General features: G+C 40.5%; 2 protein-coding genes across 4 annotated transcripts in view; both read right to left on the bottom strand.

Moving 5' to 3' along the window:
- Window positions 1-725: 725 nt before the first annotated feature.
- rhoub (ras homolog family member Ub) lies at window positions 726-9,470 on the bottom strand. Its single transcript, XM_032545446.1, has 3 exons — window positions 9,012-9,470; window positions 6,489-6,547; window positions 726-2,665 (listed from the first exon to the last, which is right to left on the bottom strand). Exons 1-3 carry the CDS (start codon window positions 9,232-9,234, stop codon window positions 2,210-2,212), a joined length of 738 nt encoding a protein of 245 aa, XP_032401337.1. The 5' UTR covers window positions 9,235-9,470; the 3' UTR covers window positions 726-2,209.
- A 1,716-nt stretch (window positions 9,471-11,186) lies between these two features.
- Window positions 11,187-17,172, bottom strand: part of rtn2a (reticulon 2a) — a 28,168-nt gene continuing 22,182 nt past the window's right edge. For all 3 annotated transcript variants that reach the window (XM_032545547.1, XM_032545545.1, XM_032545546.1), the window contains 4 exons: window positions 15,158-15,227; window positions 15,023-15,069; window positions 14,879-14,937; window positions 11,187-13,939 (listed from right to left, as the gene is read on the bottom strand). In XM_032545547.1, coding sequence (XP_032401438.1) covers window positions 13,864-13,939; window positions 14,879-14,937; window positions 15,023-15,069; window positions 15,158-15,227 — 252 coding nt within the window. In that variant the 3' untranslated portion in view covers window positions 11,187-13,863. The remainder of the gene's footprint in view (window positions 13,940-14,878; window positions 14,938-15,022; window positions 15,070-15,157; window positions 15,228-17,172) is intronic.

A 17,172-nucleotide genomic window follows, 5' to 3' on the forward strand; every position in this document is an offset into this window, starting at 1 on the left:
AAATGGGTCAGCGTTTGCACTGGCTGGATTTAAAGTTTTTTTTGTTTGTTGTCCAATGGGGGGGGGGGACTGTAATCCAGTAAAATGCAAGGAACACAATATAAAAGCAGCACAAATGCCCCAGCTTAATGAAGAGTAAGGCTCTTACACCTCATGTCTTTTTCTTTTATTTAACCAGGAAGTCACCATTGAGATCGAGGATTTCTTCTGGCAAAACATTCAATAACACTATCCAGTGAACAATGGAGGATGTCTTCCTCTTTTGGGAGTACAGCAGAGCGTTCTGATAAACACACGTTTCAGGCGTATGCTGGTGGTGTCTGAAGCATTACCATTAATCTATACAAAAATAAAATAGAGTGTGTATTCGGTCACCTTTTCTAGCAAAAGAACACGCACTAGTGTTTTTCTGATTAGCACACGCAGCTCATCTTACTCATGTTTGTCAGAGACAAGATGTCAATACTCACCCACCGAGGTTTTTAGTCTCATTTCTAAATAATTAGTTTACCTTTACACACACGTTTCAAACACAACGTGACCTTGAGCAGGTTCTGCACCGCAAGTTGCCAAGGCGACCTTAAAACATCGGCATAAACATCTATTCATTTAACCTTCTACAAACATTTACTTTAGCAGCGAGCATACGCCCACCCATCAACTCCTGCAAAGACACTTCCAATAAGGAAGCAAAAAGAAAGAAAGAAAAAAAAACAACAAGGTGATATATTTCACATTTTATTTAGTTCCACTCATTCAGCTTTAACCTCTCTAGTATCAGACAGGAACTCGTTCCATTTAGAGTCGTACAGCACAGCCTGCGAACGAGTCACTTACTGTCTACATCCACACAGATTTATCACGATGGCGTTACACACATGGCAAATACTTTCTACGCAGCATTCTCAAGGATGTAAGTTTTTCGTGTGTCGAGGTTGTTCAGTTGTTGTATAAGCCTGGAGGGAACAGATAAATAGACACAACAGATCGGATGGGCTTCTGAAAAATAAGAAGCAAACCAAGAATCAGTCTCTTTGGTCATTTCACCTCATTTATTCGGTTTCGAAAGAGGAAACAGCTTCACACTGATCTTTCTGAGATTTAGCTTACAATGAAAACACGCAGTGATCTTCTAAATCAGACTTGCTTTGCAGTGGACATGACTCCGTTCTTGAAATTGCATCCAACGGCTGGTCTCCAGACCACTGCGTGGCCAGATGTCGGTCATCTTTGTGAATTGCATACAAGTGCAAATTACCTAGAAATTTCTGCGGCCGTGTAACAGGAACGAAGTACATAAAAAAAAAAAAAAAGGTCAATAAACTTTTTCAGTCAGATTACAGAACTGAAGCTTTCAAAGATCTAAAATGAGTCTCATCTGTTGCACGTTGCCTGGATAACCGTCATTGGTTAGATTTTAAATAAAGTTGTAATTTTGAGTTCTTGAGGCATTAACGTACAAAGTTTACGCTACAGATCTCTTAAAAAAAAGGCATGATGTCTGCATCAACATCTTAAATTATAACTGTCTATGTTAAATTTCATAGTATAAAATGAATTTTAAAAAATCTGTCAATTTTTATAAAATGTAGACTAATAATAAGTTCGATTGTAATCTGATACACATTAGCTCTCTGTATATTTGAAGGAAAACAACAAACCGACTTGTTTGTGATTTACCAGACTAAATAATTGCATTTTAAACTTGGTTCCATTAGTTGAACAGTTCACATTGACCCATTTAACTTCTTGTTTTATGGTCATTTGGAAATCATCCCATAAAAAGCCACGGTGTCTGAAACAGGGTGGACAACACATAAAAACACAAATGATCTCACAAAAAAAGGAACCAAATTAAAGAAAAACAAAAAAGAAGAAAATGAGGAGCATAATTATCATCGTCACCTTATCATTAGCTTCCCTCCAAGTCACATTTCTTTGAATAAGTCCAGTATACAAACTCCATGTGATGTTGGCACTGTTACTTTTGGTTGACTGCTGGTAATTTTTAGTTTGGTTTTTGTTCTCGGCGAAATGAAACCATCCGCAACCTACAGAGTTCAGCTCAGCACCGTCTCCTCCTGTCCTTCGGACCACTCCAATGCGTCCGGATCGTCCTTACATTCAACAGTCTCTCTCTAGGAACCACAGCAGATCCAGTTTCGTGTAAAAATAAAAAATAAAAAATAAACTCCATCACTCGCCCTTCCTACTGGACGCACACGTACTTCTTCCACCACGACTTGGACAGCATCTTCATTTTATCGGCGGTGCTGCGGACCTTCCTCTCCCGGCGTGCCCTCCTGTCGGAGTGCCGCAGCCCCACGGAGATCGCCGCGTCAAACACCTCCTTTAGGTTCTTCTGAGTCAGCGCCGAGCACTCCACGTACGTGACGGCGCCCATTTTTTCTGCGAGCGCTCTGGCGTCCTCTTCCGCCACGGGCCTCTCTCTCCGCCGCGCCAGCTCGATCAGCACCTTGACGTCCTGCCGCAGGTCGCACTGCGTGCCTACGAGGAGGATCGGGGTCAGGGGGCAACGGCGGCGGATTTCGGGGACCCACTTCTCCCAGACGTTCTGGAAGGAAGCAGGGCTGACCACGCTGAAGCAGAGCAGCAGGGCGTCGGTGCGACTGTAACAGAAGTGGCGGAGTTTGTCAAACTCATCCTGTTGGACACACAGAGAGAGAGAGAAAGAGGAAATGAGTAATGAGTAACGAGATCTCAACGTGAAATAAAAATATTTCTTGTCAGAGCAAAAGGTCCACATGTGCTATAAACATGCAACTTAGTCTGGTCAAATGAATCTAAGCTACACTGCAGGACCCAGATTATGAAGGTGAGTGCTTAAAGTGTCACACGCTTTTATTTTAAAAAAGAAAGGAAGTAGTTCTTGCTAGCGTAACTAGCTAATCGTGAACCGCTAATGTTAGCATTTGCTTTCATAATTTTTATTTTTTAAAAAGCACCGTTTTGGATTTATTAAAAACAGAAACTCATGAAACATTCACTCCATTTGTACAAATAAAAACCGCCACGTTAGATCGAGAAAACTAATTTACGGACCAGTCAGACATAGACTGACTAAACTGATTACATATTTATAACACCTTCATTTGTGAAACTAAAAAGATCCACCACTTTTATATTATTTGTCCGACAGCATTTTGGGTTCTCACTGTGACAAAGCGAGGGGAAAGGGTGTTAGAAAGCGGTCACCAGCCGCTACCGGGTCTAAAGCTAGCATTTGCTTTGCACCTTCCAGTTGTGGTCGGACTAAAGGTCTATTTCCATTTTCAAACTCGCTTGTACTGCATACGCTGTGGTTAAAATGTAACTAATTCCAGTGACACTACATCAAACCCTCTCGCCTGCAAACAGACAGAATTTCACAGTTTTTTTTGTTACTATAAGTACCAATTTTCTTTAAGAATTTTGTATAAAAAATATATTTGAAAGGGTTAGATATAAGTTTTACAGAGAGAATTAAAATACCTCTGACTGAAGTTTTTTTGCCCTCCCTATTCTGACCACACACAGCTGTGATTAAAACACACAGTACAGAGAATGAGGAATTGTGCCAATGGCTGTGCTAAAACAGACTGTCTGAACAGTGTTTATAATGTGGTAATTTACAGTATAGACAAGTCGTACCCATTCATTTAACTCATCTGCAGTAAATCTCTTACATTAACACATTGGAGCCACGGCGCTTTGACAGACACGGCCCTCCCACAGCCACGAGCTCCCGGATTAAAGTTGGCAGAAACCTGAAGCAAAACCGCTTCCTTCTTCGGGGTTTAACCCTCGCCTTCCCTGGACCAACTCCTGGACCTCTAAAGTCTAAAAACGCACTCTCTCTGATCTAAAAAAAATCTCAACTTTTCAAAGCTGAACAGAGTGAAGCAGCAAACAAGCAAGATGTGGTAAAGATATGGGTGAGTCTGCTCAAACATCTACATCACAGACTGTGGAGCAGCTATGATCACCACCCTGGCTCCCCCTTTCATCTCTGTTCTTTCTGGCATGATCTCCCCTATTGCATCAGTTCAGCAACTGTTGGGACGATTTTTATCTAGTTATGTTTGCCCAAGCTTGTCCGCATGGGTGTGACGTGGTAACACGGAGTACAGCTTGCAGCGAGCCGTGTGGTTTTACACATATTTAGGGTTTGTCGAAAGGTGCTGTTCCAAAAGTCAAAACCCTTTATGATGCGGGATAGAACCAGGGGGCGCCTTTTTTTTTTTTGCTATTTTTGAATGTCAAACTGCACAGTGGCACAGTTGGTAGCACTGTTGCCTTGCAGCAAGAAGGTCCTGGGTTCGATTCCCGGCTGGGGTCTTTCTGCATGGAGTTTGCATGTTCTCCCTGTGCATGCGTGGGTTCTCTCCGGGTACTCCGGCTTCCTCCCACAGTCCAAAAACATGACTGTCAGGTTAATTGGTCTCTTTAAATTCTCCCTAGGTGTGAGTGTGTGTGTGAATGGTTGTTTGTCCAGTATGTCTCTGTGTTGCCCTGCGACAGACTGGTGACCTGTCCAGGGTGAACCCCGCCTCTCGCCTAGAACGTAGCTGGAGATAGGCACCAGCAACCCTCCCGACCCCATTAGGGACAAGGGTGAACAGAAAATGGATGGATGGATGAATGTCAAACATGCTGCTTCCACAGCAGGGTGCTACACTCCTGAGCTGGATTATAAAGTAACCCCCTAGCATCCACCATGAGAATAATACTGGATTAATACATAAATAATAAATTCATTTGCCTGGCAAATTGTTTCCCTATGGTGTCCGTTAGAGAATTGGACAACTGCAATAAATATATGACAAGAGCTGCTCTTGTTTATAGAAAATAGCGAAAGTTAAATTTCCAGTACCACTGGAAATCCACGAAGATGACATCTTTGCTACACGTGAATATGTCCGATTTAAAACAGCAAATCCTGACACGTGAAAGCTGAAAAAGGCAAAAACTCTTCTCTCAGATTGAGCTTAATCCATTAAGACTAAATGCAGCGTACACTGTCAGACCAGATGCTCTGTTTGCATGCCAAAGCTTTGACCCGTTTGATCAGTGTCAGACCGCGGTGAACACTTGTGTGTGGAGTCAAAATATCACAAAGATTTGAGGTGAAGCTTTGAAATTTGGAGAATAAAAATGTATTCTAATATACACACCTAGCTCAGGAGATTAAACCAAAGTGGGATTCAAATTTCACAGTACTCTTTAGGAGGCTAAAATTCTCCATTTGTGGTTCAATGTAGGTTTCACAGACATTAAAGAATCTCTAAAATCCATGTTTGACTAAGGCTCAGTAATCTGGGAAACTTATTTTAAAAATTATAAAATTTGAAGCCAATTAAAGGGAGAAAGGAGTTAAATATGTCAACATTGTTCCTCAACAGAAATTCTAGATATAGTTAGGAAAAATATAGTTTAGCGTAATCTTGACTTAAACAACCACATTTGAAGTACTGCTCAGTATGTCTATGCTAATCCCCAGCCACATGCAAACAGTGAACAGCTTATTGCATTGATAGCAAGGCCACGCCCCCCTGCATACACTGTGCACTCCTCCATCCCATGCTAAGACCAGTTCTGGAACACTGAAACCACGTATTATGAGCCCAAAACAAAGGACTCATTATTATTTTTTGTACATGACAAAAAAAATAATGCTTAAATTGCTTCCAATTTCCAGCCAATTCCCATTAAGGCCAATCATTCCCAGTGAACATTTCTTGCTTGGAATATTTCCAAAATAACGCGTTTTAAATTCCAATAGGCTCAAGTTTCTCGTGAAAATGGATGTTTTCCTCAAACTCTGATATCGTGAACTTTCATTTGAAGTTTACTACTTTTGATTTTGAACGAGATGTAATGAAGTGCAGTCTAGATTTCTTACGAAACCACAATAGCGAGGTGTGTAACCCATACAAACTTCTGCCACTTCCGTATTCTGATATTACGTACTAACCGTTATGATTTTGTCTCTTATTCTGTCGATGCTTCACTTCTCTTCCCAAATCGCACAGTTTCGTGGACGTGAAGCATTTTTCAATGCTGATGTAAGAAAGTGTCGTGAGCCAGAATGACGAAAAGTCAGTAAAAACTGGGTCAATGAAACAACTCAAATAAGAAATGCTTCCTTTCATACTTCAAAATAAAAGCTGCTTACTTCGCTACATGGTGTCAAGTGCCACATCTAAAGTTAATAATAATAGCTTAAGTGGTTGGAGCAACCAGGCGATGATTTACAAGACAAACTGTTGTCTTTTAGGTGATAAAACTTTCATTTGATTCAACCAAGGGAGACGAAGATACATCAAATGGTCAAACAGCTAACTAATATTAGTACAATATGCTATTCATTTGTAGCACTTAAACTCCTAACTAATATTAGTACAATATGCTATTCATTTGTAGCACTTAAACGCGTGTGGACTTTTGCCTTATCAAAGATGATGCCATATGCATCTGTGGGTTCTCACCTGTCCTGCAGTGTCACACAGCTGCAGTCTCACTGGGCTCCCGTCCACTTGAACCACAGCTGTAGACGGAAAGACACAAATGTCAAAACGTAAAGCTTTAGACGTTTAGCTTTACGTCTAAACGTCAAGCTTTTAACGTAAAGTACGTTTTTAACGTAAAGCTAAAAACGTAAAGTCTTTAGCTTTACGTTTACAAAACGTAAAGCTAAAGACGCACAATGCATATAGAATTACAACCTTAAATGCACTAAGAGTTTGTTCTGGGGTCAATAATATGGAGTTCAAATTTCTTGACAATATCTGGTGATACTTATTGGGAGATTGATGAAAGTAGCGGTATTTAAAATATAATCAGTCTTTTTGGCAATATATCTGGTAACCCGTACTGTTAGAGCTCCTTAATGCAAACATATACCTGATTATAGCCTTCAGGGCACTTGGGAAGCAGAACTGTACTCCTTAACTGTACAACACATATCGTGATCATATTTTCAAATAGATTTATATGGGGATACTCCAATGAAAGCCAAAAGTAGGGGAAATTATTTGCACAACAGAGCGAACAATCCCAGTGAGCCTTGTTCTTTGCAGTAGCCTCTCTACGGTACACTAACTTAGGCTGAGCACAAAAAACAACAAAGTAGATTTTGCTTATCTAGTAACTCTCCGTTTAAATAGGCCTAATTTTCAGATTTGGAAGAAAAAAAAAGAGAAGTGGATGAGACACCTCGCAGCCAGTTTCCTTACAGGATCTTTTTGTTCTTTTCCGCCGACTGAACACAAAGCAAAGCAGCGGGCACATGGAAACGTTTCCAGCACGCCTGCAGTATGTGTGGTCAGTCATGCCACTTGATCAAAAAACGTTTTGCTGAAACATTTAATGCACCGGGGCAGCTATTGCAGCTTTCACAGAAGTGAAGAGAAAACAGTTGGCGGACATGAAAGAAGGAAAACGAGGGAGGGAGTCCCACTGGGTAATCATTTTCTAATATCCAACATATGATACTCTTGATTTTCTGGAGAAAAAAGACTAAACAAAAAAAACTCCCCCTCGTCAGCCTGTTGGGCTGCGTCTCTCCCACCTGCGGCGTTGCGTAACTGCTCAGAAAGTCAGTTTTCCAAGGCGGCGTGCGTGTGTGCGTGCTGATTCCGGGCGCTGGGGGAGTGACATCACTGCTAAGGCCCCCCTCCGACAGCACAATCGCTCTCTGTCTGTTAAAAGGCGAAAGACAATCTCTGCCTCAGAGCCGTTGCAACAGATGTGCCCATTCCAGTGTAGAGAAGAGGGCTCACGGGTCAAGGCCGACAACAATAGGCAGAGTTGTGCAATTCGAAACCCCTGAACCAGAGACACTTTCTGTTCTCTGAGGCGGGATTGAGCCAGCACTTGTCTAAGGGCGGTGTGTGTTCTCACTCAGTGATTGTATGGGCTTGGCTAGAGGCAAGTTGTTAATTTATCTCCTCGCTCTGAGAATAAACTGGGTTTGGAGGGAGGAAAATAATAATAATAAAAAAAGTACTCGGGATAGTTGTTTTGCAGAAACGTCACTGATTTCTGCAAAAAAAAAAAAAAAAAATATATATATATATATATATCATTAAGTTTATATACACAAATTTCAGTGAGTACATTTTAAGTACTACTTTAATGCAACTGCAGCAGCAAATATTTTTGGGGTACACATCAACCAGCTTTGCACATCTAGACTGTAGCAATTCCCACAGTCTCTTTTGCATGTAGGTAAATCAGGATGAATTAAAAACTTCTGGGAATATACAAGTGAATTTAAATGTGGACTTTGACTAGGCTGTATGTTTAGGGTCATCATTACCCAGCTGGAAAATTAACCTCCGCCTTTAGGCCACCTTCCACTACTGCCCTGTTAGTTCCATACATCTCATCGACACAGACTATCTGTCCCAGCACTAGAAAAGCATCTCCACAGCATGGTGCTGCCACCACCATGTTTCACTGCAGAGACGGTGTGTTCTCTGCAATTTGCAGTGTTTTAAGGTTACATTTTATAATAATAATAAAAAACTTTTCCAAGTCCCACACATTGATGATGTGATTGTCAGAAAGAAAAAGGATAAGGAAAAAAAAAAAAAAAAGAGTTTGTTTCCATGACAGCGCTGATTTCAGGTGTAGGACAAATGTTTCCAAGCACAAACAATCCCTGCAGGGGCTAGTTCAGTCAGCCTGGAAAGTGGAGGCGTGCCAAATGGAAACCTGGCCACATCAGGGAGGATACCTCTTGAGTTTTTACCTCCGATGGAGGACAGATAACAGGAAGAGCAAATACATCCATCATGCCAAGGAAGAATATGAGGAAACAGGAGGACTTGGGTGGGGTTGGGGAGGATCTGTGCACTCAAACAAGAGCAGCCAATGAAACTGACTTTATTCTAAGGTGTAAAATTAAATATTGTAAAAGTGTTTCATCAGTTCAGTTCTATATTGCCGTATATTGCTGTTTCAGTCGAGCCAGGACAAAAAAATATGAACATAAAGCTTTCTCTTACCCGAAAAGTTATCAAAAGCAGTCGGGACGTATTTGGTCGGGTATCCATTGGTCGTGTAGCTGACCACCAGGCTGGTCTTCCCCACCGCTCCGTCTCCGAGGAGGACGCACTTCAGCAGCCGCTCCTGTCCCGACCCCTGTCCCGGCCGGGCGGGTTGGGGATTGTGCGGCGGCACCGGAGGGGCCATAGTCCGTCCGTAATCCATTGCGTCTGCAGGTGACATTCAATGTCGATTCACCGCGATCTCATCCACAGCTCGAGACAAAAAACACCCAGCATGGGAGCCGATTTCTGTCCTCGCAATAATAACAGAGCCGGGAGTCGCTTCTGATCGGGACTCAGGGCGTCAAAAGAAGCTCCCCAGTCTTCCAGCGCGCTGTCAGATGAGCCACTGAGACGGCAGGACGCCGAACCATCACCGCGACAATCTCACGCTCCGCAGCTCTCAGCAGCAGGGCGGGTCGCGTGCTCTTTATGTGGCGAGTAATTTGACTAATCCCACCCACTGGGGCCGGGCTCAGGGCGAGGGGGGGCCCGAAGCACAAGTTCATTTGGGAGCCCACCTGCAGTTAGCAGAGCCTAGTGCAGTTAGCACTTTTAAACCAGTTTCTGTTTGTTTGTTTTTCCTTTTGCACAATATGAACAACTTGTGTTGGAGTTCCTCTAACAAGTGTCTACATCACTGTTTGCCAATCATATTGGCTTTATTTATTAAATTAAAAAAGCAACAGTTTCCGGAAACTATTTTATGCCCACAGAGTGTTATGATTATATCTTATTACTGTTTAAAAATGTAGTAGGCTTTGAGCCCCCCTGTCATCTTGGTGGCTCTAAGTAGTAGTTTAGTTTGCTTATACCACAGGCAGGCTCTGCTACCTACCTTACCTTTTTTCTTTCACTTTAAATCTTTTCCTAACTTACCTTTGTAGTTTGTCTCAAGTAGTTAAAATACAAGCTAGCAACACAACTGATGTGAGGTCACTGTTTTATCTGGAGCGGGCATGTCCAGACTCGTCTTCAGCGACATGCTACAAACCACCTGGATGTTAATTTTCAACATGTCATATGAACTGAAACCTCATCCTGACTCAGACTCCCTGGCCTATTTAAAAGCATCTGAGACTGTATAAAAAAGAACTGCCTATCGACTGATAGACGGATCTAAACGGACTGGCCCTCTGATTGGGTCGTTTCAAACGCTGTCATGTAGCTCAGGTGATCATGTTTCACCTCCTCAGATCTCAACAGACAGAGGTTGAGTTTAGAAACGTTTGGACCTTTGCTGCCACCTAGTGGGTACAACGTGTACATTGCCCTTTTAGAAGTTTTCAAATTCACATTTAATATTTTCGGGCCACTGATTAACCTACTTATGGTTAAGTCTTTATTCATAATGAGTACAAACGTAAACGTTTGTTCAGTTTTTGTTTTAAAAGCTTACAGTTCTTCTGTCAGATTATTCGCCACAAAACTGCAGTGTGGTGTCAAATGACCATCAAGACCTCTGCTAATCCTTTAGTTTCCCATTCAGATTAAAAGTTATAGGGCTCTGAATCAAACATTGCATCCTCCCATTCATCACTCCAAAATGCTTGTGAGACTATAGAGACCGAGGAGTGTTGTGTGAACTTGTTTAAGTAAAATCATTTGTAACATAATTGGGACGTCACGAAAATAAAGCCGGTTTTAAAATCGATCGGTCTCAATTTGTAATCCGAGAAGTTCAACTAGAACTGGAGACGAACAAGGTTGATTGGGTTTATTTTGCACCCACATATAAAGAGGAGGGGGATGTAAGGATGAGCATATATTATAGGGCTCAGTGTTTAGATGATGCTTGCATATCAAAATATCTGTATTTATGGGATTTTTCTAAAATGTACAAAATGCAGCATACACAGCAAACATCAGATATGTGGTTCTGTTCTGGGTGGTCTTTGCCACTGGTCCTTTGTCCTCAGGAATTCTGTATCTGCACATAAAAAAAGCTGGGAGGTCCAAGAAAAGTGCTACACCAGCAAATTTAATCTACCTTAAACTGTCACTGTGATGAGAGATTGTTGTATTTAGGCTAAAACGGGTCTGATTGAAGTGCAGGTTTGTTCAATTATGTGACACATCTAACAGTTTCTGAGGATTTCCCCTTATGTAACATCTGAAAAAGTCAGACAAAGAGAGAGTTTTACGTGTTTATTCTTCAAAGGATAAAAGTCTGGTGATCCAGAATACAAAATAATTGGTGTACAACTACAATGCATACCGTCATTGGTTTTAAAAGGACTAAATGTCTCGTCAGGTTTGGATTTATAACCCTGTATCCAGAGGGGTTGAGACGCTGGGGGAAACGTAAATAACAGAGCACAAGATGAAGACAATATTTTAATGTTTTAATTGTAGGAATAGATCAAGTGACTGAACCAGGATGTATTAGAGTTGTTTTGGGAGAAACGCTCATTTTAATTCCAGAAACACAAACATGTTTATAGGCATAATCGCAGGAAAGTCATTGTCAGTAAACTTGGCTTGTACTAATTTTATGCGCAGGAGCTGATATTAATTCGTCCAGAGAAAAATGTTAGGAAAGATGCTGAGGCTAAGTGGAAAACCAATTCTTAATTATTCTTCATGTTTAATGCTAATATCTAAAAAGCTAGCAAAAGAGGCATATAGTGGGGCAATATGGTATAGGCTGAATTTGATCATATTATAACTACACTTTTTTATGTAATTTGTTGAGATTTTATGTGACAGACCAATGCAAAGCAGTCTATAATTTGTGAAAGAAAACAAACAGCATCATAAAGACCAAGGAGCACAGAAGGCAGGTCAGGGACAAAGGTGAGGAGGAGCTTTAATCAGGTTTAGCTTACAAAATAAGCTTTGCACTTTTCTCTTTTATGCACTATTTAGCTCAATGACTGAAAAATGTAAAGAGAATGGCATGACTGCAAAGCCACCAAAACATGGAGGTTCACTTTCACTGACAGGTCAGACAAGGAGAAAATTAATCAGAAGCAGCCGTGATAACTTTGGACCTCAGCTCTGGTGGGAAAATCTGTTAATGGAAAAGTTATCCTTGCTACCTTCACCCTTAAGACGGAAGCTGCTGAGACTTGATAACAGTGATAAATACAGAAGAATCTCAGTAAATGTCATGTTAGACTGCAAAACACTGTGCTGCTGGGGAAAATGTTCACCTTCTGACTCCAAACATACAGCCAGAGCCACAATAAAATGTTTCAGATCAAAAAATAGCCATGCGTTAGGATGGCTCAGAAAACGTTCAAACCTAAATCCAGTGGAGAATCTGTAGCAAACCGATGTTCACAGCTACTCTATCCAATCAAACTGAGCTTGAGTTGGTCTATTTCATAAAATCCCAATCAAACATTGAAGTTTCTGATTGCAGCATGGCAAAAATGTGAATAGGTCCAGTGGATATATATGATTTTGCAAGGCACCATACATCTAGACGCCATTGCTGAGTAACACATTGAGCACATTTTGGAATAATGCTGTAATAATCCTAACTCTAAGCCAAAAACACAAAGGAAGAGATATGTTTTCAACTACTAAGGGTCATTTATAGGAATCAGCATGTCTGAGGCTTACAGGCCATCATACTGGAGTTTACATCTCCTAACACGTCTTTGCTTCTCTTTAGGATGCAAGAGCTGGGTAACAGTAAGGCATAGGAATAATGTTGCGCTTTGAAGCATTAGCTGGAAGAAAGTTTGGATTTATATAGCTGAACATCCTGAATACTTTTGAGATTCCTGAAACTGATTTTGTTACAATTCCGTTTAGGATCCCGCGTACACGGGTATGTATAATAAGGTAATCGCACAAAACAGCATTCTGTGTGAGGTGATGGTCAGAGACATGGTCGCTGTAAGTACTGTGATGATATCATGCACCTGCAGTCAGAAAGGCACCTGCTGTATGTCGCTTGCTCGGTTTTTCAGAGTTCATCAACAGCTGGAGAAGAGCACAATAAGAGCACTAGGACTGTTTAAAATCTTAAACCTTTCACTAAACACACAGCAACTAAAACAGCACTTCAGAACTTATGAGCACATGATTTTGCTTCCACTTCAGGTGCATCGCATTAAGCAAAATTATTGCAAATCTCATCTATCCTCCTGCTTTCTCGCTGCACCTATAAAGGGCGAAGCAAAAACCAAAGTCACAGAAGAAGTGTAAAGGAAAGTGAATGACAGCTGGGGTGACAACAAAAAGAACATTTTAGAAAATAAAGAAGAAATTTGTTTTAATTGGGGCCAACAGATTCATATTCAGTAAAATTTGTCAGAGCAGACGCACACATTCAAAACAATACGCTGGCATTCATGCAGATTAACAGTCGTGAGAATGAAAATGTATCTGAAAGAAGAAGAAGTAGATGTGGTAATTTTATGCTGCCATGATGATCCCTGTTTTTGTCCTCTCATATACGTTAAATCACCTATCAGTCGGTCACCCCGACTGACCGAGTCGGGGTGAGAAATTCCCACTCACGTTCTTTAGCACATTAGTACAACAGCTCTAACTAAGATGCTCATCGAATCTCCTTTATAACGCTAAAATTATGTTTCCAAAAATGATGTTACCAGATTGTTTTCACCCAGAATCCATTAACTCTTACTTCACCTTAAGAGCATCTGAGAGCCATCCTCTAACCTCTAGAAATGAGACACAGTCTAAGCACACAGAATGTCATTGCTCTGTTCTTCAGGTTCCCAGTTTCTGCAGCGCCATCTGCTGGAGGTCTAAGGGACAGACTGCTGAGTAAGACATTGAGTGGCAATCTGCAACTCTGGTAGCGTCTCCTACAGTTGTTATCCATGAGATTTTACTGGGATTTAGGCTTGGCACCACCAGGAGTTGTATCAGGAGGAGGGCCGCCGCCTTGGGCAAGTCTTCGCAGACTGAGAGAGAGAGGAGGGGTTAGTGCTCCTGCAATTACAGCCTGCTTAAAAAACACAATACTGCAACTTTAGCTCTAGAGACTGACATAAAAATGGTTCCCCTGCAGAGCTTTGTTCTGGTCACATTTATCTTTTCAAGAGCGTCAAAGTAAATGTGATATCTGATAAAGATAACCTATGCAAAGACAAATCACAGCTTTAAAACAAGAATATTAGGTGGAAAAAGTTATCCTTCATTTGTTAAATCATTAATTTGCTGTGATTAACCTAATTCTATTTGGGGGAGAAAAAAACCTCAGTTATTTACTAGCATGTCTGGATAATACCAGAATCAAGAAACTACTTGACTAGAACCTGTCTGACAACATGAAGTAGGGTGAAGGACGTAAAAAAAAAAAAAGAAACACATTCCTCTGATCTGGAGACATTCAAGAAGATTAGAAATAACGTAATTCATTTCTATCAATTTTGAAATTGTTACAAAGCCGTTTCTAGCTGTTTGGGACTCCAGTGAACATGATCAGAGCAATTATACAGGTACAGAGAAAACATGGCTTAGAGCTAGAGACTATTTAAAAATGATATCCAATGATTTCCACAAATGAAACGCACAGCCGATCAAGATGCACGCAGACGTCTTCACATTTCCCTCAAAAACCCTTGTTATTCACCCAGACTTCTGGAAAGGTACTCTATGGACTGATGACAAACATTGTGTAAATATGAACAATATCACCACGTCTATTTAATGGTTTATTTACGAACATTCAATAAAATTAAGCAAAACATCTCAAGTACTTTTGTGGAAAATCCTGCCCTCTCTCCCCAATTTGAAAAACAAGTGTGCATTTAAGCTTTACTGTGAACTACTGTCATAAGAAAACAGTTGTGTGGCTGTGCTAGAAGCAATTAAGTGTCAAAAGATGGTGCCATACTCACAAGTCCTTCACGCTGTCAATTTGGGCCTGAATTCTTCCAATAAAGCCATCCACTTGCTCCTATAACATCACAGTTTGCACAAAAAAAATATGAATCTGTTGTGTTGAAACTGATATTTGTGTTGTTGTATGAAAAATGCATTACCTGCCGTTTTTCATAGAAAAGGGGCAAAGAAAAGAGAGCAATCACACCTGAGAGGAAAGGAAGAAACGGTTCATGTGTGAGCCACAGGGTTTACTGAGACATTTTATGTCTCTAGTGAGGATTTCAGTTTCTTACTGATGATGAGGATGGTAAGGCCATTGCAAAGGCCTCCCAGATATGTGACAAGGTACATCAGAAACAGGAACTAGAGATTTAAGAAAGATAAAACAGAATTGAAAAAAATAAATAAAGATATTTTATTCTACTTCCATCAAAGACATGCAAATAGGTTTAGCTAACATTCTTTTAAACGGACTTCTAGTTTTAGAACGTCATCCAACTTTCTCCAGGCTAGCCTGTTTCAGTATCTTCCATAATGCTACGTTCACAGTATCTAATGGCTGTCGGTTTCTCAGTCTTGGTTACAGGATCCGGTTCATCGGATATGGGACACCCCCGTCTCACATGGAAAATGGCTCCATCTTATCCCAGGGGTCTCTGTGTGCTGACTGGTGTGTGTCATTTAGCATACCAGCAGGGTCACAGTTGGCCAGGAGGTTCTGGACTCAACCAACTCTCATGGATTGTCATTTGCTATAAATATTTCCATTCTGTCCAAAATTAATGACTAAAATTAGAAAATGAGGTGTTCACTTTCTACCACAATAAAGGTGAATGTAAAAGGGACCATTTTTGTCATATTTTAGAGCCAGAACTCTTAAAATGCCTGAAAATGTATGGGCAATAAAACATCTCAACATGCAAGTACAGCTAAAAACTGTTTGTTTTTTTCCAGAAATTAAAAAAAGTAGTTATCAAGATTACATTAAATAAAAGCTTGAAATACTTCATCCTTTGTTAAATAAATCTATATATTAAAGGTATTTTGTTTATTAAAATGTGGCAAAAAAACATTTTTTAAACATTTTTCTACAATATAAATTTTTTTTAAGCTATACGTGTGAATAAAAAACACTATTCTCACACAAAAAAACACACATTTTAATGCCGTGCTTTTTGTGAAATGGCGGTGTCTTTGTACGTGTAAAACATGAACAGGTTACATGGAGAATGTTATCAGATTTTAGTTTTACAGTCACTGCACAGCTCGCTGCAATAGAATAAAGTATTTGCGTTCTAAAGTAGTCAGCAAAAATAAGAATGGTGACGTTGTGCATCGTTTTGTCAAAAATGGTTATCTACAACGATGGCCACGCGTAGTTGGACCTGGCTACAGCACTTTCGGGTGCCGGTTAGTGAGGTTTCCAACTTGTCCCTCTCAGACAACACTTCTCCTGTCTTATTAAATCGTTACATTACAAACTCAGCCCTGACGTGAGTACTACACTACATCATTCCTGCTCCAATGTTGTGTTGTTAATGGTAGTTAGCTGGTCCTTAAGTGAAGTTGTCAATCAAGTTTGGCTACAAGTTCAGCTACCAGCTACCTCAGCTACCTATCATCCTGACAGGTATGGGATAGGTGGTGAGATACGAGGTAGTAACTAGGAAGGAAGTTACGCCAACATGCTTCCCTTGCTGAAACAAATGGATTCAGTAAACAAGAGACCTGAATCCATTTGATTGGTATTGTTGCAAAACAATACCAATCAAAAACTAAATACTAAAAATATTTAGTAATTATAGGGGGACGGGAACACATGAGTCACTACTAAGCTTTAGGAATAACATGAGAACCTAAACAAGTTCATAATTTACACTTTTAGTTGTTATGCAGTCAACAGGCGTGAATCAGTATACATTAATGGCTAACAAAATTAACTGTAGTCATTCAAAATTATTCTAAAAAGAATAATCAAAGCTTATCATATTGAAGTAGCTGTAAATAAGAGGCAGTCAGATTAAGAAACCATACTTTACTATCCCAGTAAATGTATGACGCTGGCAGAAAAATAATAACTTAGCATTGGTAGCGGACAATGTGCTTCTAATACTGTTTAATTTGACTGTGCCGGATCGTTCTCTAAAATGATTATATCATAAAAGTTGACAGCGGCTGTGTTTGTTTGAGTATGAGTAACGATGCTGTGACCAGGGAACCACGGAGCTGGAATGATGGAATATGACTGATAACAAGGGCAAATTGGCAGAACACAGAGCCATGCAGATGTTTAGGTTAATGAGTCCTA

Source organism: Xiphophorus hellerii, chromosome 18, assembly GCF_003331165.1.
Source record: "Xiphophorus hellerii strain 12219 chromosome 18, Xiphophorus_hellerii-4.1, whole genome shotgun sequence".
NCBI classification, from domain to species: Eukaryota; Metazoa; Chordata; class Actinopteri; order Cyprinodontiformes; family Poeciliidae; genus Xiphophorus; species Xiphophorus hellerii.